Source organism: Myiozetetes cayanensis, unplaced genomic scaffold, assembly GCF_022539395.1.
Source record: "Myiozetetes cayanensis isolate MyiCay16 unplaced genomic scaffold, myiCay2020 scf3, whole genome shotgun sequence".
Taxonomy (NCBI): Eukaryota; Metazoa; Chordata; class Aves; order Passeriformes; family Tyrannidae; genus Myiozetetes; species Myiozetetes cayanensis.
The window spans coordinates 646,092-673,776 of record NW_026087521.1 but is presented as its reverse complement, the minus strand read 5'-3'; the positions used below and the strand labels follow the sequence as shown (position 1 = coordinate 673,776).

General features: G+C 52.5%; 1 protein-coding gene across 1 annotated transcript in view; it reads right to left on the bottom strand.

Annotated features, from left to right (window-relative positions):
• The window catches only part of SHANK3 (SH3 and multiple ankyrin repeat domains 3), a 227,683-nt gene that overhangs the window by 150,721 nt on the left and 49,277 nt on the right, over window positions 1-27,685 (bottom strand). The window contains exons 5-9 of the mRNA XM_050325020.1: window positions 23,366-23,474; window positions 16,121-16,272; window positions 15,780-15,947; window positions 14,709-14,825; window positions 13,450-13,527 (exon numbers count right to left, since the gene is read on the bottom strand). Coding sequence (XP_050180977.1) covers window positions 13,450-13,527; window positions 14,709-14,825; window positions 15,780-15,947; window positions 16,121-16,272; window positions 23,366-23,474 — 624 coding nt within the window. The remainder of the gene's footprint in view (window positions 1-13,449; window positions 13,528-14,708; window positions 14,826-15,779; window positions 15,948-16,120; window positions 16,273-23,365; window positions 23,475-27,685) is intronic.

Below are 27,685 nucleotides of genomic sequence, written 5' to 3'. Positions count from 1 at the left end.
GACTTCTCACATACTCGGGGAAAGAACCCCCAAACCAGCACCACATCCCAGCTGGCAGAACAACCCAATGTTTGGGAGAGCAAGGTGCAGAAACATCCTTGTCACATGTGAAAGAACCCCAGTGAGATGGGTCAGAGCACACAAAATCCACCCCAAATCCTCAGGGAAACAAACCAGGAGATGAACGAGGAGAACTGGACTGAGCTGGTCCAATCGTGCCTTTGATACCCCCACAAACCGCGGCCACCTCGGCCCTTCCCACCCCTCCCAGCACACCCAGTCACCCCTCAGGATGGTGTCCTCTCTGAGCAGCACCCATAGATTATTTAAAACAAAAAGAAACCAGATCAGGTTGATTCTGGGTGAGAACAAAGTGTGAGAACACGCCTGGGCGCAGCTGCCCACGCCGGGACCATCACGCACCCTTGGTGTGCAAGAGCGGGCCAGGAGCAGCACCCAAACCCTCCCAGACACTAAATCTGGGGCACTCCTGGCAGCTCCAGCTGTTGGACGCTTCTCTGACCTCCTACAAGAAGAGCTTGCAGCAACAGGAGGCTCATTTGCATCCCAGCCCCAGCTTGTGACGGGGGGATGTATTTACGCGGTGACTCAGAGCACACGCACACCTCTGGTACCAGCCTTCCCCAGCACAAACAGTCCTGCTACCTCAGCCCAACAATGTTGAGGGGACTTTTTGTTTGTATTCTCAGGCCCAGAATTCGTGCTCCACCTCCTCAGCCAGAGCTGGAAGTGATCAGTGAGGGCTGTAAGAAAGGAAACCTTCCTTCTGCCTTCGGGAAACTAGGCCAGAGCCAGAGAATATTGAGTAATGCTCTCTGTTTTCCCCCCAAGCTTGCTCCAAATTGTGATTTTTCTGTCTCTCCTTATATATACACATATATATTTATAAGTTCTGCTCTCCCAAAGGTCACAGGCAAAGACAGTTTTTTTGTATAGAAGGGCAAATGACCTGAATTTGGGGAAACGGGGAAGCAAAAATAACCAAACTGACAAAAGACTGGAAAGGAGCCTCTGAACTTCAAAGTTCCTCAGATGAACAATTAACATACGGTTCAAAACCATCCAAAGGTGGTTTCCTCCAAAAAAATCCAAATCTAAAGTACAAATTACAAGTCTCATTAGATGTCTGTCTTGGGAATGATCCCTGAAATGGATGGGGAATCACAGAATCAGGGAATCCCTGAGGCTGGAAAAGCCCCCCCAGCCCATGGATCCCCCCTGTGCCCCATCCCCACCCTGTCCCCCAGCCCAGAGCACTGAGTGCCACGGCCAGGCCTGCCTGGGACACCTCCAGGGGTGGGGACCGTGGGCAGGGACACCTCCCACTATCCCAGGTTGCTCCAAAGCCCATCCAACCTGGCTTTGGGCTCTTCCAGGGATGGAGCAGCCCCAGCCGTATCCTGGCTCTGGCACAGGGTTATTTTCTGAAGTGCTGTAACACCTTGAGTCATTCCACAGCGTGAGATCAAAGTGACAACGCTTTTTAATCCAGCAGCAACCTGCCTATTTTTATCTCTTTAGGCAAACTCAGTAATCTCTAAAAGAAAGAAAAGAGGAGATGCCACCAAATATAAATCAGAGATCACAGGCTGGTTAAACAACTTTAAACCACTTGAGTGGGCTTTACCCTGGGCCTGCTTTGAGGATAATATTTAATTTTTCTTGTTCTGAGCTGTCACTGTGTATTCATACTGGAGGAGCTGCTCTCTCCTTTCACCCAGGTTTTGATGTATGATGGAGAGCAAAGATGGATGGACTTCCCTACAGGAAGACATCTGCAGCTCTGAAAGGGATCTCAAAGCTGGGACGAGGAAGAAGACAAGCTTAGGTTACGTGGAGAACTCATCCAGCAAGAGCAGAACAGAGGTGGCACCTCTGGAAGCAGACAGCCCTGCAGCCCCTCTGTGCCTGCTGTCAGCCCCTGTCCCCCACACAGAGGACTTGGGACAGGGTGGGACAGGACACGACAGGAGCTCCAGCTCCCAGTCCTGCAGCCTCTCTGAGGGAGGGAGAATCACAGCACAAAGGGATATGAAATCTATCCTGATGATCCTGATGCCACAGCCAGGATCTCAGTGGTCCTGTGGAGGGCTCAGGTAGGAATATTTCTAAGGATAAGAGTGCTGGCAAGCCTGGAATGCAGTATTTTAACACAGGAAATGTGAAGAACAGCTGAAGATTACAAAAATGGAATCACTTTCCTGGTGCAACAAGAATATGACAGCCTGGTCACCTTGGAATGGTCACACAGAGCAGGAGAGCGAGGAACTGGGAGACAGAAGAGCAGCAAAACCTGTCAATTGTCCATGAGTCACAGACTCCAAGCCACAGGCAACTGAGAAAGGGAAACTTCCAGTTGCCACAAAAATCTTCATGAAGTGAGAAAAAAGGAAGAGAGGGAGGCAAAGAGCCCAAGTTCCATGGCAGGAGTCTGTGGTTTTTGATGATACTTCAAAAGGGAGTTACCTGGATGAAGGTCAGAAGAACACTGAGTGGTTCTGACAATGCTGGGATGGTGGTGGATTTTCAGACCTGGAAAAGCACAACCCCCCTCCCCAGAGCCTCTGAATCAAACCAACCCCCCTGTTTTCGCTCCATATGAAAGCCCACCCACACCGTGCTCCCAGGGGGCTTCTCAGTTGCAGATGAAACACCTGGAGAAGTCCAGAACTTCCCCCTTATCATCCCACCTGTGCCAAAGGAACCAGGAGCAGTGATGGCCACGGGGCACAAGGGCCCTGGGGGAGGCAGGAGAGATGCATCATCTCTAGGAGATGATGGGATGGGAAGGGAGGGATCATCAGAGGTGCTGCTGGGCAGGAACAGGTCACTCCTCCTTGGAAGAGGAAGGTAAAAAGGCTTTTGAGGGAGGTGCAGGCAGCCAAATTAGTTATCATGACACAGTGAAGCTTCTCAGCTCTGCTCAGACAGAAGGACCTGCCAGCATGCCAGACTATTGTCAGCTCTTGGTATGACAGAATCAGGGAATGGTTCGGGTGGGAAGGGACCTTAGAGCTCATCTCCTTCCACCCCCTGCCATGGGCAGGGACACCTTCCACCAGACCAAGTTGCTCCAGTCCCATCCAACCTGGCCTTGACTTTTGACTTTCCCCACTGCTGATGATTCTCCACCTCTCCACTATCCCAGACAACAGAATGATTCTCTTGAACCATCTCCCGTTATTTAATCAGGTGGCACTGCTGAACAGCTGCCCTTTTCTCAAAGTTCTCTGCCTTCCCCTTGCCCAGCCCGGCTTCAGGCACGTTCTATATTTGTTCCAGACTTCCAGAAGTCTGGCAGTTCCCCCCGGGTCAGCCCTCCTGCTCACATATGGCAGCTCCATCTGGGCTGCCATACGGGCAGGAGCTCCGAGCCGTTGGCAGCAGTTGGTGCTGCCACTGCACAGACACAGCCAGGCTGGTGCTCCTGGGGGTGTCACTGGGGTCAGTCCCTGCATGGCAGCACCACAGACCCAGCACTGCCTGCAGGCACCAGGCACAGCCCCTGTGAACGAGCTGCAAAGCTGACCAGGGGCAAACCCGACGTCCCTGGTGCCTGCCAGACACGCCACGTGCACAGGGTAGGTCCAACACCTCCTGGGGACACCCAACCTCCAACCCGTGGTCTGCACCCTGCAGGCAGCACAGGGCCCCACTCCTGTTCCATTTGCTGTGTGGTCACTCAGTTCAGGGAAGCTGAGGGGGCTGGAAGAGCCCTCTCTGATCTCACACCCCCGCTGCTCTCTGAGCAGTGCAGGGCAGCATCTGAGCATCTCTCCTGGAGGGTTTGCTCCTTCCTAGACATTTTTATCCATTGTATTAAGTGGTTTTTGACTGTAAAAGGGAATTTCCAGTTTCTGAGGTGCCTTAAGAGCTGAAGCCTGTCATGGTTTGCCAGTGGTAGGTGGGGGATGGTTTGTGGCGTGGGGGGTTCATTCTGCACACGGAGGACTCTTGAACCCACATCCCTGTCCACGGGGGTGGGAGGGAGAGGGGCACTGAAGGGGCTCATAAACATGTTGAGTTAACACCATGGAGAAGCACAGAGCACTCAAACCAATACAAAGCTTTAGGAAACAGCAGGACCTGGGAATGTGTGGTGGCCACGGTGCCAGTGTCCCCGAGGATGGACTTGTCTAGTGTAAGGTGTCCCTGCCCGTGGCAGGAGGTTGGAACTGGATGATCTTTAAGGTCCCTTCCAACCCCAACTGTCCTGGGATTCTCTAGTTCTAGATCTGTGTCCAGAACTGTCCTCAGCACCACAATTTGGGATGGGTCTGACAGACCTTCCAAGAGCTACCGGGCTCAGCCTGAAGGGTGGGGAATGCAGGGCAGACCCTTCCAGGAACACCCACACCTGGAGCTGCGGGTCAGGGAGGATCTCAAGTCAGCAGCAGCATCTGGAGAAGGGAAGCTGGGATGGCATCTGACTCAGAATTAGCTCAGTCTCACACCGAAGACTGGAGGAGGAGTGGGAGGGAGCCAGGAGGCCAAAAACCCGATCAATTCTTACAAAGACAAACTCCAAATGAAAAGGGAGAGCAAACAAATCAAATCCAACGGTTCCGAGGAGGCCCCGAGAGAGTCTCTAAACAAAAACCGAGAGGAGAAGGCGATCAGGGAAACGAGAGCTGCTCCCTGGGGAGCAGAGTGTGCCTCTGGTGCCCACGGGGGTGGCACGTGGGAGCAGGGACACGTGTCCCGCGTGGGTGACGAGGCCGGGGCGCTTCCCATTCGGACACGCACTCGGTCCCCGGGCCTGCCTCCCAAAACACCAACCTGCAGCCTGTCACAGCCTGACAGGAAATCATTCCTGCCCAGGGAGTCTCCTGGGCTGCTTTCCCTCACTCCAGCAGAGCAGAGAGGGGTCTGGAGTTCAACTGCACCGTGATTGATACGAGGAGCTCGATAAGCCAGGGGAAAACACCTCAGCAGTGTCACCAAGACACAGAGCTGTCCTTGGCCCAGCGAGGCTGCAGGTGACACCAGAGCACACAGAGAGGCAGGAGAGGAAAGGAGGCAGGAGCTGCACAGGAGCAGGGAATGTTCCCTTCCCAAACAACAGGGAGTATGGGGTGGGAATGTCCCACCTATCACAGAGTCGTGGAATGGTTTGGGTGGGAAGGGACCTTAAAGCCCAGCCAGTGCCACCCCCTGCCATGGGCAGGGACACCTCCCACTGGCCCAGGTTGCTCCAAGCCCCGTCCAACCTGGCCCTGGACACTTCCAGGCAGGTGGAATCACTCTCTGGGCAATGAACAAAGCTCTAACAAACAGAGGGACATTGCAGGTGACCTTGATCCAAATTAACTCCCTGTTTTCCTCTATTTTCTTTCCTTTTTTGTCCTTTTCCTACCAACAAGTCAGAACTTGTCTTCATATTTTGAGTTATGATTATCCACCCTTTTCCCTTCTCTTTGCTTCCCAATTTCCTTCTCTTTGCTTCCCACACTGGTATGTAATGACAGGACACAGGGAATGGCTTCCCAGTGCCAGAGGGCAGGGAGAGATGGGATATTGGGAAGGAATTCCTGGCTGGGAGGGTGGGGAGGCCCTGGCCCAGGCTGCCCAGAGATAATTCTACTGTTAATTTCCCTAATTTGGGGGAAAGTCAAACTTGCTAAAAGATAAAAGCAGAATACACTGATTTTGACTGACAAGGTCACGAGTCTGGCTGACAGAAACAACCACATCTGAAATGAGAAAGATGAAATCCAGGCTGGCACAAACTATTACACTTGGAGTAGAAAAATCAAGTGCTCAGGTATGAGGTGGAGAACAGCCATCGAGACATCAGGAAGAAATCAACCTGTGGAAGCAGCAGCGGCCCCAGACCAAACCCCAGTCAAGCCAACAGTGACACTGCACAAATCAAAATGTAATTCTAGGAGGTGTTTCCAAGACTGTGAGGATCCATCTGCCCTGAAATGTCCAGTCTGGGGACAAACCAAGAGGCTGGTTTTTTTTTTTTACCTCCTTTCAGAAAGAGAGAGATGGAAAAGAAACGTGGGAGAGACTTGGCTGCCAAGGGCAGACTGGCAGAAGTGGGTTTGTTCACCTCAGATCTCTCAGGAGTATTGCAGAAGGCTGGTGATCAATCATCCCACCAGCACCACGCTGGAAGGACAAAGGAATCCGCTCGCTTTGCCAAAAAAGTGATTAAAATCCGAGAGCAAATTTCGATTTTTCTCAGCGCCGAGAAAAATCCCCTTGGATGGAACGCAGGGTTGGGCAAACGCCTCCAGGGCTGGCTCAGGGCAGGTGGCAAAAGTGGTGCCTTGACCCTCATTCCGGATATTTTGTGCCCAGAAAGGGATGGTACGACACATTTGCCTTCCTCCACGAGGGGACATGTGGGTTGTGACCAGAAGAGACACATAAATATGTGTCATAAATCTGTGTTTAATTTGCTACATTTGCTGTTTCCACCCCTGAATCAAGGCTGAGTTTAAACCCCGGAGGGTTAATGGATTTTTATTTTCAGATAAGGAGGAGATGCCTTTTCTTGTAATTCCCAACAGGCCTGAACAGCCACAACAAGTGACAAACAAGAGAAGTTGCCACCCACACACACACACAAGCAAGGCTCGTTTGATATCGATAGAAATTATTTTGTATGGTTTACATATGATTTTATATGATTTGTGTGCTGTTTTATGTTGATTGCATATTGTTTTATATCTCTATAATCCGAGCATTGCAGAGGAAACACCTCAGCTGCACCCCAAGGAGTAAAAGGTGCTGGGGACAGTCACCCCAAAAGTGACCAAAACCCACCTGGGGAAAACATCTGTCACCCTGAAAGGAACAAAAAGGCACCAAAAATCACTAAGGGTTTGTTTTCACGGCAAATCTGCTTTTAAGGCCTGGATCACGGGCAAGCTTTTAATTAATCTGAACCAAGAGAGGTCAGAAGTGCCGGGTTGTTACGTTGCCTGATCATTAAGGACAACAAAGAGCCTGAGCCCTGATCACAGATTTCTCAGAGGCCCCAAGCTTTAATCGATTCTCACGCTAAAAGTTAACAAACACGCTTTGAAACGCTGAGCCCGAGATGTTTTCCCGCTCAGGCAGCGAAGCTGAGGAAGATGGGCTGCGTTTTCAACCCACACCAGGTCGAGTAACCCCTCCAAGTGCCAACAGGAACTCCACACCTCCATGAATTATTTTAATTTCTACTACAGCCAGAGCTGGGAAGCCAGATCAGCAGGCTCTGCACGCCCTCCCAGAAACCCACAGCCCTTAAAACCCAACTGCCTGACAGGGGGGAACAGATGGAGGAGGACGAGGTTGTCGTTGTAGTGACGACGAGAAAAACACGGAGCTGATTAATAAAAATAATGTTACAGACGTTCTCGCATCAGCTAAAAATTCTGGGGTTAGGCTGGACCGAGTTTTTTAAGACACATCAAGCAGCAGATGTTGGTTCTGTGGTTCTACCCACGCTGAGGAGCAGTGGCAGGTAAAGAGCAAGAGCTGATGGCTTAAATTGAACGGTAAAACATCCACGAGCTTCGCCAAGTCCTCCCAAGTATTTTAAGAGCAAACACTCCTCATCTCCACGAGCAGAATGAAACACGTCGATTTCTACGACATCACAAGAGGTGATGTCATTAACGAGCCAGAAACCCGACCACTGCCAGCAAAAATTCCGCCTCAATTAGAAAAAATCACCGCTCACCAAAAGACGTTCTTGAACAAAACCAGCTCCATTTGAGAATATTCCGTTGCCCGGGCAACACAACTGCAAACTGCAGAGTTCAGACCACGATGTCTATTTTAAAAAGCAACAAGATACAAATCTTTGAAGAAAACACATCTAAAGGCCTGTTTGCATCGCAGCCAAACGCTGCTGTAAATGGTGTGGCGAGAAGATAACATCCAAGCGTGGAGCTCCCGGGGTTGAAGGGTTTAAAGGCCCAATTACACCCGTGGCAGGTGCAAAGGAGGCCGAGAAAGGTGAAGAAAAACGGGATGCAGCGAGCCAGGCGTGGAAAGAAGAGGAGAACATCTCCCCACGCTCCAGGCAAGGGGTCACTGGAGACCACAGGAGCACCGGCGGGGCAGGAAAGCTTTGGCACACCTGAAGGTTTGCTCCCTTTTTCCTTGAGCTTCTCACTCCGCAAACAGCAAATATCACCACGTCAGGAGGCTGGAGGAACGCTGGAGGCCAGGCAACCTCATTTTGCTGCCCACAAAAACCCTGGGCCGAGCAGAGGTGCCTGACAACAGCAGCTTGCAAGGAGCAGGCTGAACTGCAGGGATCCAGGCTGCTTCCAGGAGAGGGAAGCAGGCCAGGCTTTGTGAAGAGCAAAGAAACGGGAGGTATCACCCCGCTGTCTCCTGCAAGAATTTTGACAGCCTTATGTGACATCCCCAGAAACAACAGAAATTAAATCGAGCCGGAACTCCTGCCAAGAGATGAAAAACTGATCAGAAACCTAATTCATGACTAACTGTCAGCCTAAAAACGTCTGCCAAATGGATTTCACAGGCCCCTACCCCAGTTCGGGATTCAATTTTGTCATTAACAGGCGGGATGATGGAGTGCAGAATATGCTTATTAAATTCCTCGATGAGCCCGAGCTGGGAGGTGATGCAAAGTCATTAAAGGATTAGAACTGAAAGGATCGTTGGAAACTCAAGAACAGGGAGGTGGGAAGGGGGGGGTGGGGAGGATTTAATCAATAGAGACAAAGGTAATGACAGTTTGTGCACAGGGATTGGGGGATATGGAGCCAGGCTCTTCTCTGAGGGGTTGGGTGTCTGGGCAAAATGGAAAGGTTTTCCATCAGGGGAGTGGGTGAGGATGGGAATGAGGACAAGGAGGGAGCGTTCCAGGCATGGGGGGTTCCCAAACTAAGCTGGGAACAGCCCTGAGCAGCCCCTGCAGAAATGGGGGTGGCCTTCAGAGCAGGGCAGAGATGACCCCGAGCATCCCAGTCTGGGTGGCTCCACCAGTGCCACAGAAAGCTGGGAAGCAGCAGGAAGCCACAGAACACCTGAGGCTGGAAAAGCCCTCCCAGCCCATGGATCCACCCTGTGCCCCATCCCCACCCTGTCCCCCAGCCCAGAGCACTGAGTGCCACGGCCAGGCCTGCCTGGGACACCTCCAGGGCTGGGCACTCCAAACCTCCCTGGGCAGCCCCTGCCAAGGACCTCACCACCCTTTCCAGCAACAAATTCCTCCTCAGGGCCAACCTGAGCCTCCCCTGGCACAGCTTGAGGCCGTTTCCCCTTGTCCTGTCCCTGTTCCCTGGGAGCAGAGCCCGACCCCCCCCGGCTCCCCCGTCCTGGCAGGGACTTGCAGAGCCAGAAGGTCCCCCCTGAGCCTCCTTTTCTCCAGGATGAGCCCCCCCAGCTCCCTCAGGAGTTCTCCACACCCTTCCCAGCTCCCTTCCCTTCCCTGCACACGCTCCAGCCCCTCCATGGCTCTCCTGTCCAAGGGATCCCAGAACTGACCCCAGGATTCCAGGGGGACCAAGGTCACTTTTACCAGCACAAGTGACCAAGGGCACCACGACCAGAGCAGCTCTACAGCACCAAAGCCTGAACTAAGAAACCTTGTTTCCTTATATCACCATTAACAACCCTAAATTATCCACAAAAAAACCATCCACCACAAAAACCTGTTTGGAAGGATTTAGCCTGGGGGGAGAAGGCCCACAAAAATGCAGCAATTAAAAGGACACACAACTTTCTGACAGAAAAGCAGCAGCTCTGACTGTTAAATTTCCATGAAACTTAAAGAAATGTGAAGCCCCTGTTTTTAAATTCTGCATATGATCATCCTGCATGTGTAGAAGTGGAAAACTTCAAGCAGGATTGTCACGAGGACAAAGGAACTTGCACAAAATTGACATTTACTGCTCATTAAGAACCTTGTCTGCTCTTCTCAAACCTCCATCAGGCATGTTTGGGATGAGCCAACACCAGTGATCCCACAGCTCCTCTGGCACACAAATCAGGCAGGGAAGAAATCACGACCTCAGGTTTCAGCTCAATACCTGAGTCACCTGCTCACATAAATAAACAAACCCTTAGATCAATAGGAGAAGAAATTATGAAGGTTTAGGTTTGTGTGGTTTTTTTTTCTTTTTTAACAAATGTATCCCACTGAATTATTATCTGTTGATATTTAAGACTTCCAGCACTGGGATTACATTTTGATAAGTCCTCGCAGCCACCTTTATTGGCTGGAAATAAATAAAATAAACCCCCTCAAAAATAAGAAGCTCAAGATGTTCATATTTATATCTATATCTGTATTAATATTTATATTCATATGTCTGTATACATTTCTAAATTTATCATTTACATACTTCAATATATTTTGTTAATATATTTTTATGTATTTCTATTTGCCACGTGTTTTACCCACCTTGGGTGAGTAAATGACACAAGGCACCAGAAACACTGCTGAGGAGATGAAGAAAAAGCCACCTTTGACTTTGGACAAGCAACAGGACTTGTGGAAACCCTCAGGGGAGAAGGTTCCACCCCATAACTGGGTGATCTTTAAGGTCCCTCCCAACCCAGACCATTCCACGGTTCTAAAATCTGTCCTGTGGCCGCTGTGGGTGACCCACGGACCCTCCAGGAACACACACAGGCAGGGTGAGGAACCTCCAAAAACTTTCCAGATGGGTAGGATCCACCTTCCCAGGGAAGTGTTGGAGTCCCCAGCCCTGGGAGGGTCCAGCCAAGGTGTGGATGTGGCAGTGGAGGACGTGGTTTGGTGGTGAATGCGGCTGCACTCGGTTACATTAAAGGTCTTTCCCAGCCTTAAGGGTTCTGCCTTGGCAGTGAAAACACAAAGTTCAGACTCCCTGTTAGAAATGGGAGGTTTGGGAAAGAGAACTGGGAATTCAGCACCGTGAACAAAATAAAAACTTGGATGATGCTTGGCAGGAAACCGCTGGTACCTCAAACAGGCTGGAAAACACAGTGCAAGGCAGGTGATGACCTGACCATGAGGAACTGGCACTGTCCCACTTTTTACACAGAGCTGGAGATAACTGTAAAAGCTACTTTTATTAAATAAAAGGTGTGGGGAAAAAATGACCCAGAGGTTCCAAATGTGGGGTTGTCAGCACGTGACACCTGGGTTAATCCCATCCCACGTGTTCCTGAGGAAGAAAACACTTACTGAGGCCTTAAGACATCAGAAAACCAAGGAAGAAAAGGAAAGCAGGACCTGATGCACTGGCAGAGAGGAGCCAAGGGATGAGAAACCAAAGCTGAGGAAGGAAGGGTCTTACCCCCAGCTTGCACCAGCCACCTGGAGCAGCTGGTGGAAAGGAAAGAGGACGAACCATTTGGAACAGCCACTGAACAGCAGCAGTTTGGGATCCTCCTGCTGTTTACAGGGAACTCGGGATGTGGAGATCAGAACTCCTGGGTTGGCAGCGGATCTCCAGCCCCTCACCACAAGGCAGGCCCTGCTGAGAGACAGGAGTGGCACAGATGGTGCAGGCTCTCTGATACAGGGTAGGAAAGCCAGCAGCTACCTCAGAGGACAGGCAGCTTTGAGGTCCCTTCCAACCCAAGGAATTCCACAACAGTGATACAGCTACAGCAGTTGGCAGGAGGGAAAAGAAACCCAAACTGACTTCTTTTGCTCCCCCTGGACCCAACCCTGTGCAGCTGAACCTGCTTTAGCAGGAGGGTTGGACTGGAAGATCTCCAGAGGTCCCTTCCGACCCCAACCAGTCCGTGATTCCTCCCATCCAGTGCATTTTGAGGATGGAATATCCCGCCTGAAAAGTGATGTCTCCACCCTTCTGTGAGAAGGACGTGTTTGGAAGAGGCTGGAGAGCTTTGGGAGTGGCTGCACCCGCACAGGGGGCTCCCTGAGATGACTGATGGATGATAAGCCAGCTCAGAGCAATGGAAGATGGATGTAGGTACAAACCTGGCTCAGGAAAACTGAGATGCAGAGCTGCCAGAGGCTGGGAAGATACTCTGGGAAAACCCTGTCCCTAAACCCACCCTGTTCCCGCCTCCCCTGAAACCTGGACCAGCCCAAAGAGGTGAGACCACCAGCAGAAGAAGGTTCTCCAGACACACAGGAGGTGGCACATCACCCCTGCAATGAGCTGGTTTGCCTTGGGGACACAACCCAGGAGATTACAGGTCCTAAACCCTCTAAATTACTCACTGCTATCTTAAAGTCATCTCAGGCTGCTGACACCAAGGTATCTCATTAACAACTGCAGTCAAATTAGCAGAGGTGTGTGCAGGACAGTGGCCAAGTGGCTGTGCAGCAGCAGAGGGATTTCCATGATTGTCTCCCTCTGCCCTGCCCCAACCCTCCCAGGAGGCACCACCCCATTGCCATGGCCAGGAGAAGGCAGGACATGAGAAAGCAGCGGGGTTGGCACTGGACTTCATGACATGTTGAAGCCTCAAGCAACAAAGAGAGGGAGAGTTTCTTGTTGAAAGCTGGGAGAGTTTCCTGCAGGAATCATGGCTTGGATTAAAAGGGACTTTAAAGCCCATCCAGTGCCACCCCCTGCGTGGGCAGGGACACCTCCCACTAGGCACTCACAAGGACTGTGTGACATCATCCTCTACAACCACCAGTGAAGGAGAAGCAAGAAAGAGCATTTCTAAAGGGCTGATAATTAACGAGCCCATCTGCAGACTCAGACCTGGGCTGGGAGTAGGACACTCACAGGCACTCTCTGCCCTCGAGGGACACCTGAGGAGCAGCATCAGCTGGACACTGAGTCACAACATTCCTGCAGAGTGCTCAGGGAATGCTCAGGGAACAGGCTGTGCTTCAGCAGCAGCACAGGCAGAGAGGCTCTCCTGCTTTATAAGACATCAGGACAGAGCTGGGATGGGAAGAGACCTCCTGCCTCACCTCCAGCATCCTGCAGGAACTCACTTCCCACAATTTGCAAACTCAGGCAAGGAGTCACTCTGGAAAACCACCAAGTTTCCCCTTTGCCACCCGTGGTACCACAGCACATTTCCTAGAAAGCCATTCCAGAGTTTCACTCTAGAGCTCCTCTACCCTCACGTTTAACTTCATAAATTCAGGTGCGTTCATCTCTGTGGCAACACTCTCCTTCATTTCTGAGGAATCTGCTCCTCCTCCTGGGACTCTGCCCTGCTCCAAGGATTCTGCTCCTGCTCTAACATTCACATTCCTACAGCCAGCAACTTCTCCTTTCCACCTCCACGACACACGGCCAGGTGATCCAAGCTCGGTGTTCCCCCATCCTGATGTCCCCCCACACAGCGCCGCCCTCGCAGCCCTTCCCACGGGTACCTCGTGCTCTCCTCCTCCCTCCTGGCTCCAGCCCTTCAGCCAGGGACGGGACAGGCATCCCGAGCCAGAGGGAAAGCCCCAGCGAGGTCTGAGAGCTGCCCTCGTTGGGGCAGGTCCATGGGAGGATGGGCCCAGCACTCCCCGCTCACCTGGAACGCCGTCTGGCTGTTGTAGTTCCGAATCTCCTTGCTGGCACCACGGAAGAGGAGAACCCGGGCACAGCTCTCCTGGGAAGGGGAAAGGGAAGAGACCATCAGCACTTCAGAGTGGTGGCAACACCACAGCCAACCCCGGAGGTCACTGAGCATGGGAAACTCCCTTGGCAAGAGCGAGGAAGGGCGATGACCCCCTGTGAACTGGGAATCTCCAACCCCCAGTCATGAAATCACGGAATTACAGGATGGTTTGGGTTGGAAAGACCTTATAGATCATCCAGTTCCAACCTCCTGCCACAGGCAGGGACACCTTACACTAGACAAGTCCATCCTCGGGGACACTGGCACCGTGGCCACCACACATTCCCAGGTCCTGCTGTTTCCTAAAGCTTTGTATTGGTTTGAGTGCTCTGTGCTTCTCCATGGTGCTAATTCAACATGTTTATGAGCTCCTGAATCCTTCAGTGCCCCTCTCCCTCCCACCCCCGTGGGCAGGGACGTGGGTCCAAGAGTCCTCCGTGTGCAGAATGAACCCCCCACGCCACAAACCATCCCCCACCTACCACTGGCAAACCATGACAGGCTTCAGCTCTTAAGGCACCTCAGAAACTGGAAATTCCCTTTTACAGTCAAAAACCACTTAATACAATGGATAAAAATGTCTAGGAAGGAGCAAACCCTCCAGGAGAGATGCTCAGATGCTGCCCTGCACTGCTCAGAGAGCAGCGGGGGTGTGAGATCAGAGAGGGCTCTTCCAGCCCCCTCAGCTTCCCTGAGCTGAGTGACCACACAGCAAATGGAACAGGAGTGGGGCCCTGTGCTGCCTGCATAGTCTTCTCCAAAATTCTGAGATTAGCAGGAAGAATTGAGGGCTGTTTGTGAGCAGGGCAGGACCCCAGGCCAAGTGGCTTCTCTGGAGGGGGCTGGAAGCCGCAGGATGTGCCCATCTCAAATTGAATGTGAGCTCCACCCAGCAAACTTCTCCCTCCCAGCCAGTTCCAGGGACCTGCTGGGAAGCAGGAAAAGGAACTGGAGGAAAAATTACAGAGCGTGTTTGGAAGCAAAGCAGCAAAACATCTTGGGAACGGAACAGGGTAAATCCAAAATCAGGCTGGTGCTACAAACAGAAACAGCCTCGTGGACTGCACTCAGGAGAACCCTGTGGCTCTGGGAGCAGCAGGAGCACCGAGAGGGGCTCAGCCAGGACGGTGCCCACCCCTGGCTGGTCCCCCTGGCCCGGCTGCCCATCGTACCTGGTTGTAGAGGGCACAGATGTGCAGGGCGGTGTTTCCTGAGGCGTTCTGGGCGGTCATGTCGGCCCCGTAGAACAGGAGGTGCTCCAGGTGCTGCACGTGGCCGTAGCGACACGCCTGCTCCGCAGCAGGGCCAGGAAAAGGGGAAGAGAGGAGAGTCAGGGAGCGGCAGGAAGGTGAGAAACCCCAAAACACCCTCAGCTGGGTTCAGCCACGCTCCAAAAGTGCAGTCAGGCTGGAGCTGCAACCTGCACTGCAAACACCGACACGCTGCTGCTCCTCACAGCTCCTCACACCTGGACACTTACTGGATAAATTACCTCTGGATCAATGGGAAAATCAGGATCAGCACCGTGCTGGTGCCAGAGCCTCCTACAGACTGCTGGCTGGCTCAGGGTGAGAAGCCCTGAGCACACACAGGCCAGCAGAGGACAAGGCCCCACATCTCTGGTTAACTGGGGTGTTTTTCTCTCCCTTTGGTCCATGCCAGGACCAGCAGCTCTCAAAGATCAGCCAAGGAGGACGGAGGCAGCAGGGACAGTCGTATCCATAAATTGACATCACAAACCCTTCCTGTTTCTCGTTCTCATCCGTAGCTGTGCCTCGACTCATCCCTCTTGGAGGGGGTGGACAGCTGGGGGTTTTGGGAGACCACAGGCCCAACCTGCCCTCCAATATGGGCTCATCCCTCTTCTCCCAGAGGGAGAAGCACAAGGCTGGCTCAGGTCCCTTACCCCCCAGTCCATGTCAAATCCCTGTGCCAAATCCACTTGTCGAGTGTGTAAAACAGGGACAGGCACAGCTGGGTTTGGAACCAGGATGCCTCAGGTGGTTGGACCAGGATGTGAAAGCGTTATCCTTTGAGCCAGGAATCATCTGGGGAGGATCCCAGCCACTCCTGACTGAGGTTAGAGAAAACAGCCAGAACACTGACCTGGGAGGGAACCAGGGCTGGCACGGCACGTTCAGCCCTCACCACCCCCACCAAGCCTGTGGGCACCCCAGGGGAGAGGAGGACCCCGTCCATCAGCCCCAGGACAGCGGATCCCATCCCGCTGGATCCCATCCCACCTGGTGGATCTCCTGCCAGCCGTTCTCGTCCACGCAGCCCAGCCGGGCGTAGTCGTGCAGGAGGAGCTCGCAGCAGTACGGGTCCCCCCCCACCATGGCACTGTGGTACAGGGGTGTCAGCCCCCGGCTGTCCTTGTAGTCCGGGGACGCTCCCAGGTCCAGCAGCATCTGGAAGAGAAGAACCCACCTCGCTCGGCGGCCCCGGGAGGAAAACGCGCCCCGAAGCCCGCCCGGGGACGCTCCGTGCCCACGAGGCCCAGGGCAGCGGCAGCAGCGAGGCTGTGCCCGCAGGGTGGCTGTGGGAGGCGGGCAGGGGAGGGCAGGCAGAGCCCCCGGCTCACCAGCAGCGCGGCGTGGTTGCGGCAGCGCACGGCCTTGTGCAGGGCCGTCATCCCCTCCCGCGTCCGGAAATCCAGGTGGGCTCCCCCGTTGCGCAGGGCCTTGATCATCTCGGTGCTGAGCTCCAGCTGCGCCGCCGCCGTCAGGGGACACTCTGGGAGCACGGAGAGGGCAATGCAGGGAGGGCCACGGGGCGCCCACCCCCTCATGGGCACCACCGGGGTCCGGCGGGACGTGCCCACCGAGCCCCATCCGAGCGAATGTGACCCCAGACCCAAACCAGCAGCTCCCACCCAGCAAGGTGCTCCTGCCCACCCAGGCACGGGGAGCTGCTGTGAGGGGACAGGAGGGAAGGCTATCACAGAACCCCACGAGGACCGTCCAGTCCAACCCTCAGCCCTGCACAGGATCATCCCCAAGAGTCCCACCCTGTGCCCCAGAGCATCATCCCAACCCTCCTGGAGCTCTGGCAGCCTTGGGGCTGTGCCCACTGCCCTGGGGAGCCTGTTCAGTGCCAACCACCCTCTGGGAGAAGGACCTTGTGCTGAGATCCAACCTGAGCCTGCCCTGGCACAGCTCCAGCCCTTCCCTGGTCCTGTCTCTGTTCCCCACAGAGAAGAGATCCCTGAACATTACAGTTGGTGTTTCTAATTTATTTACTAAACATAATATTTATTAATTATAAATAATGTTCCTTTATATATGTATATATTATATATTTATACAAAACAATATCTATTTATTGCAAGTCATTTTATATATTACAAAATATTATATTATAAAATATTTATTATCTTTCAAGTTATATTTGCTTATTCTAATACAATAGCTATTTTATATTTATAAAAATATACCCCTTTCCTTTTTTATAAACATAAAAATTTATACCCTGCCCTCAAAGGGGTCCACGGGGACACCACCTGTGGCTCAGAAGAGCTGGGTGGACGCAACAGTTTGCTCTTCCTCCAGAGCAGGAGGAGGATGGAGGTCCCAACCCACACCCCACCGAGGGAGATGAAGAGCAGGTGGCTTTGGGTGAGCTCCTGGGACAGGAGGGACTTTCCCCTCCTCTCCATCACCACCAAAACCTGCTGCTCTGCAGCCCCCCAGTGTTCACTCCCATGTCTTAGCCTTGGGCCCCCTCCAGCTGAAGGCAAAGGGAAACCGTGCAGTGAAATTATGACCTGCAAGGACCATCCCTCCATTGCAAGCCAAATATGGTTGCTCCAATTTTCCACCACAGTTTATCTAAAACCTCTTTACTCTTTATGGTTAATTTGAATTATTTGAAGAGCACAGGTTTGGCCCTTCAGTGTGACCAGAACTCAGGCTGCCACAGCCTTCGGGTCTATCCCCACCAGTCCCTGCTCCAGGCTCCTGCCTCCACTTCCACCTGCGGTTAAATCACTTTTCCAAGTTTAAATGAGATTTTCAGAGAGGCAAAAGTCACAGAAGAAGCTTCAAACCATCCCAGAGTCTCTGTTATTAACACACCAAACTCAGCTGACAAATCTGTCCCGTTATCCTGGGCCCCAAAACTCAGAGAAAGGTCCAAACGGGGCGTTCCTGAGGAACTGCAGCCAGGAACTTGTTCCCTAAACCCACTGTAACCACTAATCCAGGACTTTGGTGATTACAGCCTGTTAATTCTTGGAGATGTGCGAAGCCAAATAAAGGCTTAAAGTAATTAATGAGTAAGAGCAGGGGATCCCCAGCAGAAAACAGGGAGCAGCCAGGGAAGACACCGCTCAGGGGAAGGGACCCGTTAATGGGTGTGGGAAGGAGATGTGGGCTGGAATATCCCAGGAATATTGTGGGCACAGAGCCAGTGCTGGGAGCTGGGGAGTCCCCCTGGAATCCTGGGGTCAGTTCTGGGCCCCCAGCCAGGAGAGCCATGGAGGGGCTGGAGCGTGTGCAGGGCAGGGAAGGGAGCTGGGAAGGGGCTGGAGAACTCCTGAGGGAGCTGGGGGGGCTCATCCTGGAGAAAAGGAGGCTCAGGGGGGACCTTCTGGCTCTGCAAGTCCCTGCCAGGAGGGGGGAGCTGGGCAGGGTCGGGCTCTGCTCCCAGGGACACCTTCCACTGGCCCAGGCTGCTCCAAGCCCTGTCCAACCTGGACTTCAACACTTCCAGCTTCTCTGGCCATCCTGTGCCAGAGCCTCCCCACCCTCCCAGCCAGCAATTCCTTCCCAGTAGCCCATCTATCCCTGCCCTCTGGCACTGGGAAGCCATTCCCTGTGTCCTGTCCCTCCAGGCCTTGTCCCCAGTCCCTCTCCAGCTCTCCTGGAGCCCCTTTAGGTCCTGCAAGGGGCTCTCAGGTCTCCCTGGACCCTTCTCTTCTCCAGGTGAGCCCCCCAGCTGTCCCAGCCTGGCTCCAGAGCAGAGGGATCCAGCCCTGGGAGCAGCTCCAGGGCCCTTTTCCTCCGCAGTTCCTCATTCCTGCTGTTATTTGTCCTCACATCTTTTTGGGGCCACAGTTCCTATTGCTGCTCCCAGTCCAGAACCCTCCTTTGTAATCCAATGGTTTCCTGGTCTCCTCTCCCTCTCCTGCTGTTCCCCAGGTGCCATTCCTTGTTAAATATCCCTTGTTAAATATCCAGGGTTGCTTTTGTCTTCTCACAGGCTGAACCAGCCCCCAGGTTTGGGTCTAATTTCAGACCAACGGTAACTTCTCATGTATCATTTTTTTTTTACCCACTTTAAATGTACCTACAGGAAGCCACTGTGAATTCTGTGAATTTTTTTCCTTTTAATGTCTTTCAAAGGCAGTGAATCTTTCCTGGAATATCTGCCCAGCAACCCTGAAAGGTGAACGATGGCAAGTGGGGCTGCAGCAATTTCTGATGTGGCTCTTCCCTGCCTTCCCACTCCAGCACAAAAATGGGAAGGAGAATATATCCTTTTGCCTCAGCACAGCTTAAAACCACTCCCAAAAAGCAGCTTAAATGAAGATACCCAGAGGCTGGAGAGGCTGGAATGTCACATCATCCTGTGGGCTCTGCTGTCACGGTGCCACCACAAAAGCACAGGGTATTTTATGGTGCATCCAGGTTATTCCCAATCCATTAAGTGGATGAAACTCTGCAGGAGAACATTTCTCCAAGCAGGGAAGCCCAGTTTGCCTCGGGGAGCTGCCGGTTCAGCACAGGACAAGCGCTGCATTCAGTGGGGAAGGGGTGGTTTCCAGGCTCCTGTCCCTGCTCCACGTGCCTGTCCAGGCACTGGGGCTGCCCCTGGCACACAGGGTGTGCCCTGCAGCCACTCTGCCACAGCTCCTCACCTTCCCAGGGAGGAAAAAACCCCCATTCCTGCCATTATTCCTCATCTCCAAGAGCAGGTCACACCACCAGTGGCCACCACACCGCAGGGTGTGGGGTTTGCCATGGGAAGCTTGGCCACAACTGTGGACATGGGATCCCTGGGGGACAAATCCCGGGCACCTGCTGATCCACAGGTGGGTTTGGATGGAACAACCACATCAAAGGGTTCTGTGCTCCAGCAGGGAGCTCTCCCTGCAGCAAAGCCCGTGGAAAGGCAGCTCCTGCAGACCCACACCCAGTCAGTTCTGCCCAGAACTGGAGGCACAAAAGGCAGCTCTTGAAGTGCCTTGGCCTTGACATCATCAAAGGCCAAGTCAGAAATCACCCACAAAATCCCCAAACAAAATCCTTCCCACTCTGGAAGAGGAAATTAAGTATTAAATTAAAGCTGTCCTTTCTCTCTACACCCATTCTCTGCTTCTACAAGGACTGGCAAGGAGATGGTGCCCTCCAAAGTGCCTTCCCTGGCTTCATCCTCAGCAAGTCTCTCCATTCCCAGGTTTCCTGTGCATGGCAAGTCCTGGTGTCCTTCCCAGTTTGGGCAAACCAACAGCCTCCTCCTTTCATTAACCCTGGGGATGGCACAGGCTCAGTTTGGAGACCCCTGAGTTGCAGGCTGAGACTTGGTTAAGCCCCTCGAACATAAAACAAGCCACAATATTCCTCCATCCCTCACCCTTGGCCTGGGGAACGTAAAGGCAGAGCAGGAAGGACACAGAAAATTACATTTTTCACTTCACCATTCACTAAAATAAAACTCTCCTCCACATATGCTCATTTGTTTTCTCCCAGAATGAGATGGCACAAAAAAGGATCACGACTGACAGGCGTCAATCAAAGCATTCCATGAAAACCTGCAGTGGGGAACAAATCAACTGAGGAAATCATGGAATTATAGAACAACCTGAGCTGGGAGGGACCCACAAGGACCATCAAAGTCCAGCTCCTGGCCCTGCACAGGACACCCCAAGAACCAACCACGTGCCTCACGTAATTCACTTGGTGACAACACTGAGACCCTTTCAGAAGGTAGAGATCCAAGTGTCCTTCCTGATCTTCCTTTTCCTCGTGGGTTTGCACACAGAAATCCAACCTCAGGCTCCATCCAACCTGGCCTTGGACACTTCCAGGGATGCAGGGGCAGCCACAACTTCTCTGGCCAACCTGGGCCAGGGCCTGCCCATCCTCACAGCCAGCAATTCCTTCCCCATATCCCATCTAACCCTAATCTCTGTCAGTTTGGAGCCATTCCCTGTGTCCTGTCCCTCCATCCCTTGTCCCCAGTCTCTCTCCAGCTCTCCTGGAGCCCCTTTAGGCCCTGCAAGAGTCTCTGTGGCTGCTGCCATTATCCTGAAGTAAATACAAATGGGTTAAGGTGAGGGTAGGACACAACACAGGAGGAGGAACAGGAAGGGAAACCTCTCCAGCCCCTCCATCCAGCAGGAGCAGCATGGGGTGCCATGGGGTGACACACAGTCACCCCTGTCCTTCCTGGAGCAGGGCCCAGCAGGAAGGGTTGTCCCCGAGGAATGACAGGGGGAGGCAGCAGCCCCTCTGCTCCCCACACTCCCAAAATCCCCTCCAGAACAGAATAGTGACATGTAAGTCACAAAAATGACAGGGAGAGTGGAGAGAACACCTTTAAAGGAAAGGCTGGGGGAGCTGGGCCTCTCTTTAATTAAGGAAAGGAAGATTGAATGTTGACTTGATTGCCTTCATGTGAGGACACGCCGGGTACTAACGCGCTGTTCAGATGGGGAAGATGGAGTGGAACGACACCTGGAAGCACCAACTGAAATGGGAGACGAATTTTAAACAGCCAGGGTGATGAACCACATAACGAAGGAAGGGCAGGGATCTGCTGCTCCCCGAATCAGGATGGATGAGTTTCTGGAAAACACTTTGCTGAGGGAACACACAGCGACACGGGGAGGGAGAGGAGCATCCTGAGAGATGCACGAGGTCAGCTCGGGGGTTACAGCACCTCCATCTGCTCCTGCGTTCCTGGGAGCCAGGAACAGTGATCAGCAGCTTTGTGTCATTCTTGCACGTTCACGAAACAGATCGTGAAGCAAACAGGGATGAAGGGTTTCTCCACAAGGTTTAGCACTCCAGGAGTGTCCGAGACTCCTCCTGCTCCAAGGGTCTGTTTTCATGGAATCATGGAAAGCTTTGGGTTGGAAGGGACCTTAAAGCCCACTCAGTTCCACCCCTTGCCATGGGCAGGGACACCTTCCACTAGCCCAGGTTGCTCCAAGCCCTGTCCAACCTGGCCTTGGGCATTTCCAGGGATCCAGGGGCAGCCACAGCTTCTCTGGCCAACCTGTGCCAGGGCCTGCCCACCCTCACAGGGAAGAATTTCTGCCATATATCTAAGCTAAATTTCCCTCTTTCAGTTTGAAGCCATTTCCCCTTGTCCTGTCGCTGCAGTTCCTGCTGAACAGTCCCTCTCCCGCTTCCTTGGAGCCCCTTCAGGCACTGGAAGGGGCTGTGAGGTCCCCACAAAACCTTCTCCTCTCACAGCTTCCACTCTGGTTTTGCCCTCAGTTCTGAAGGGGATCCAAGCACCCCTTTGGGTCAGGTGTCTCTCCTTCTCCCCCCTCTACATTTAACAGTTCTCAGGAGCCTGTTCCTCCCTTCTGTGGCAGAACACCTGGGCTCAGACCTCACCAGCTCCAAACCCCTCACGGCATCTTTGCACACAGGGCTTGGCATCTGCAACGTGATCCCCTTGGGAAAGCTGCACCAGCTTTAGGAGAGCAAAGAGCTTTCTTTGTAAGAAAGATCCCTCAAGATGCTTCCAAGGTCTAGGACAGAAAGGAAACCCCCTTGGAGCTGGGCTGTTTGGACACACTCCTGGTTCGACGGTGACCGCGCTCACCATTCCTGCTGATTTCACGAGCAGTTGTTTGTGACAACACTCTGGCAGGTTCAGGAGAGGCTTCACCAGCAAAGAAGCAGCATAAACACTCCTCAAATGGTTCTTGCCAGAGTTTGGCTGCACCTTTCACCTTCCCAGCTGAGGAGCTGGTAGGGACCATTCCCAACGGGCACAGAGGCAGCCACGGATGGGAGAGGTTAATGGTGTGAGGGACAACACACAGCACCTGATCTCTGTGCTGGACAACACTCTGGATCCCCCAAATTTCTGAGTACAGAGACACAGCTGTTTCACCAACAACCTGATAAACCATCCAAGTGAACCAGAAAGACAGAAAATTAATCACCCGACTGGAGGATGGGCTGGAGACGTGCCCGGGATCCTCACCCGGAACAATAAACACTAACGAGCTGCACTTCTGTAAGGCAGCAACAACATGAGCAGTCACTTCTCTGTCAGAACAACACTAAGAGGTGGGGGGAGGTCCTCCCTGGCTGGCCCTTGGTTCCCAAACATCTGGAGTCTGACTCTTGCTTCTCACAGCCTGGAACCTGCAGAGAACCCCACCAGACCTTGCTGGGTGAACTTTGCTCAGAGACAGGAAAAATAAAGGAATTAAGGAAAGAAAAAGCGAGGAAACAGAGGCCAAGATTTTGTTTTCTTGATGCCCAAAGTACTTCTTGAACCATCTGACTGTTTAATGGAGAGATCCATAACTTGCCCAGCTTTTCAGTGCAGAGGGAGCCTCCCCTTCCCCAGAATCCCACTGAGGGATGTGTGGACCCACAGCTCTCCCATGTCGTGCTGCATTGCCAGACTCTGGATCTCTGGCACGCCAACCATCTTCTCCCAAGAGCCTTCTGTGCCCTCAAGCTCCCAAATCCCATAAGAGAAGTGCAACTCACACCTCCCTGTGCCAAACTTACTGATTGTGAAACCCCCCCAAAACCAAGCGCTGCCCGAAATTCCCACCGTGCCCCCCCTGGGCACTCTGTGCCCCCCGGCCCCTGCTCTGCCATCCTGCCCTCCCTGCAGCAGCCAGGCTCACCTCCAGTATCCGGATCGTGGAAGTTGGGGTCCAGTCCCTTCTCCAGGAGCCTGCAGACCTTCTCCGCGTTCAACATCTGCACGTACTCCATGAACTTCTTGAGGTTTGCCTGCAGGACACACAGCACGCGGTGTTAACGTCCCCAAAACCAGGAAAGGAGCCCCCAGAGGAGCATCCCCAACCAGGGGACCCAAGGAAACCACGGGGAAAACTGTCCTTCCATCCCTCTCAAGGTGGGAATTACCGGATCAACCCGTGGAAATGGTCAAGGGCTGCCAGTTCCCACCTCTGCCTCGAAGGATCTTGTTCTCTCGAGGCCTTTGAGAGCCCAGATTTGCCTTTACTTCTACCTGCTTGTGGGTTGCTGTTCCCCTTTTTTTTTTTTTCCCCAGTTTTGGAAAGCTCTGCTGGATGAAAACGTTACTTTATTAAATTTCTAGACTCTAGAAGTTGTGGCTCTGCCAGGCAGGAGGCAACACTTGGATGGGCTGCAGTGTGAAAACACCCATCTCACACACATTCCAGATTTCCAGACCTTTGATTGCAGCTTGGCTGGGTTGTTTGGCTTTTTGGTTTTGGTGGGTTTTTTTTTGTTTTTTCTTTTTTTGAGCTTATTCTAATTCAACCCTGCAGCAGCTGACTTTAGGAAAGGCCTCTGGAAAGTGTCTGACACAGCAGAAATGCTGAGGGAAGGCTTTGGGAAAAGTTCCAACCAACTGGTCAGGCTGCAGCCAACAGGTCTGAGCAACACAGATTTAACACCCACTGAAAAAAAAAAAAAAAAAATCTCAAATTCCAGCACTTTCTCCCTAATTTGATATGGAAAAATCATCTCTTTTATGAAGCAAAATAAATGAATTCCAAAACGCTTCGTTTCAATTTCCACTTTTAAGATTTCCAGTTGGAAAACAGAAATTAAAAAAAAAAAAAAAAAAAATCCTGAAAATACCAAACAGGATGAGAAACATGTTTAGTTCTTAGAACAGAACTGGGACTACAGGATGGTTTTGGTGGAAAGGGACCTTAAAGATCATTTTATTTCCATCCCCTGCCGTGGGCAGGGACACCTTCCACTTGACCAGGTTGCTCCAAGCTCCATCCAACCTGGCCTTGGACACTTCCAGGGATGCAGGGGCAGCCACAGCTGCTCTGAGGAACAAAGTCTCTTCCCCGGGGCTTACAACCCAAAATCTCATCACGTATTATTTTGCAGAATATTTCGATTTTTGTCAAAAATTCATTTTTTAGGGGGGAAAAAATTATTCCTTTCAGAGCAAATCCCTGAAAGATGAGCCTGCAAATCCCAAAACTCGGGACCCACGAGTTCATCAGGTGCTACTTCTCCGACCCACTGAGGGGCCCACGGTGACACCTCAGGTCTCCTACATCCCCCCAGATGAAACTTTCCATGGATGAGACAAATCAGTGCTGGGCTGTGAACCTGATTTAACCCAAACCCAGCCTTGGGTGGGGTTAATCTGCACAACCAAACCTAAGCCATTTTAGCCCCTTTTCTCTGCAATCAGCACCACGGAGCCAGGCCACGAGCTAGATTTGAAAGGGTACCAACGTTAACTCCGTGAACACAACACACGGTGTTAACTCCAGCCCCGAAATGCCAACCCAAAACGCCTCTTCCCAGAATCATTTCGGTTGGAAAAGACCTCCATGGTCAAATCCACTGCCCTGCTGCTGATCCCCACAGAGCCCCGTGCTCCACACAGGCATTGATGGGGCTGCCATGGAAATTCCCTCGGGGGGGAAATCAATGCCCACCCTGTGTTTCCAGATGCGGAACAAAGAAGGTTCATCTACCCGAGGTCTCGTTCCAAATCCACAGTCACGCTTCCAAAATCATTTGTAAAGTCCAGAAGCTTAACCAGTTCGTTTTTCTGCAGAAAAATATTCTCTCTCTAGCCCTCTGCTGCTGCCCATTTGCCCTCCAGCACGATCCAGATGTGCAGCTCATGCTCCAGATGTGCAGCTTCGTGCCCACACTGCTGCAATTCACAAACTTAACACTCCCGGGAGAGGGGTGGACACAGCACAGCAATTCCTGATTTCTGGAACCAGATGGAGGTGTTTAGAGGACACCTTCCACTAGCCCAGGTTGCTCCAAGCCCTGTCCAGCCCGGCCTTGGACACTCCCAGGGATCAAGGGGCAGCCACAGCTTCTCTGGCCAACCTGGGCCAGGGCCTGCCCACCCTCCCAGCCAGCAATTCCTTCCCAATCTCCCATCTGTCCCTGCCCTCTGGCACTGGGAAGCCATTCCCTGTGTCCTGTCCCTCCATGCCTTGTCCCCAGTCCCTCTCCAGCTCTCCTGGAGCCCCTTTAGGCCCTGCAAGGGGCTCTAAAGTCTCCCTGGAGCCTTCTCTTCTCCAGGTGAACCCCCCCAGCTCTCTCAGTTTAATGTTTTCACTGATGTCAGATTTCAGTTGCATTAAAAGAATCTCCCATCTTAAAAAAACCACACAGGCAACCAGCACTGGCAACATTTGCATTTCCAAGCACCACCGAAAGTGCCTCCTTAACCAACCCAAGCACTGCCAAGACATCCCAGCCATGTCCTTTCCTGGGCACTTTAACAGCCACTTTTCACCATGAACCAAAGGCTGGTTATTTACACTTTTCCATGTAGTTTTTTCACAGAATCAAAGAACCCCAGAGGCTGGAAAAGCCCTCCCAGCCCATGGAGCCACCCTGTGCCCCATCCCCACCTTGTCCCCCAGCCCAGAGCACTGAGTGCCACGGCCAGGCCTGCCTGGGACACCTCCAGGCCTGGGCACTCCAAACCTCCCTGGGCAGCCCCTGCCAAGGCCTCACCACCCTTTCCAGCAACAAATTCCTCCTCAGGGCCAACCTGAGCCTCCCCTGGCACAGCTTGAGGCCCTTTCCCCTTGTCCTGTCCCTGTTCCCTGGGAGCAGAGCCCGACTCTGTCAGGGAGTTGCAGGGACTTGACTCTGCATGGAAAAGCTTCTCCATCCAACCACTTTCTATTCCAATTTAGCTCAAAACTCAGAATATTGTCCGTGTTATATGGACTGATTCACCCAAAGCTGAAAGGAGATCTGAGAAAGTGAGGGCACTTGTTTTCCTTCCCCAGTGTATGAATAAAACCCTGGTGGGAAAGGAATGAGATTTCATTATTCTAAGAACTTGAGGGATTTGGGGCCAGGTTTTTCAAATGAATTAAGGTGACCAGCCATGAAGAGAGAGAGAGAGCAAATGTCAGCCTCCCACCAAAGCAGGGGGAGCTGAGCAGATGCCTAAACCTCTCAGGCAATTTTGAAGTCTCACTGGATCCTCCCTGATTTCCTGGCACTTAAACACCTTTGAGAATTTGGGATGAGAGCCGCTCACACAACCCAAATCTCCCTTTGTTCAAAAGATCAGGCGGCTTCAAACACAAACAGATATGTACTGATAAATTTACTTTGTGCCCTCTGTGCCCAGCACATTCGAGCAACATTCATTCAAGCGATAAAGACACAATCGAAAATGTTATTTTGTTTTCGGGTTAATTGAATTTTGGAATTATCCAAATCTACTTTGATGCTAATCAAAACAAGGGGAAAATAATCAGAAGCTGGTAAAGGCACAGCATCCCATTTCCTACACGCAAAAGTTAAGCCCCAAATGTATTCATATGAAGTAACAAAAATATTTATATAAAGCCATCAAAAATATTTCTATATATTTAAGGCTTCCATAAACACTGACTGGGTCTCCCTGTGAGTGAAACCCCCTTATTTAGTCATTTACCAATCAGTGCCTGAATGCTGCAGCAACTGGAACAAAGTGAGATTTTCTGGGCAGCAAAACCCAAAAAAGCCCACCCAAACCTCCTGTAAATAAGATTAAAGCTCAGAGTCAGGCCCCACTCTGCCTTTTCAGGGTTGTTTTAGGTCTTTTTCTTTGCAGGTGCCCTCCCAGGGGGCAGGGCTGGGGGGCTGCAGGAGGTGGGGTCTGTCTCACCCCCTGCTCTGCGAGGAAACAGGGGCAGAGCTGAGCTCACAAACCCTCTGGGAAGCGATCCCTGTCCTTGGGGGCTTCTTCCTTGGGGGAGAAAAGCTCTCCAGGGAGGAGCAGGAAGGGGAGCCTTGTCAGGAGAGGCAGGAACCAGCGCCTGGTCTGCCTTCACCCTCTGCTCCTGAACAGCGGCTCTGGGGCTTCAGCTCAGACCCCACCCATCCTTACCCAAAACAGCCCCTCACAGCGACTCCTGAGCGAGTTTGAGGCGCTTTTCCTTGGTTTTGGCAGGCATGAGGAGGAGGAGGGAGATGCCGGGAGAGCGCCGGGGCACAGCTCCAGCCACCGG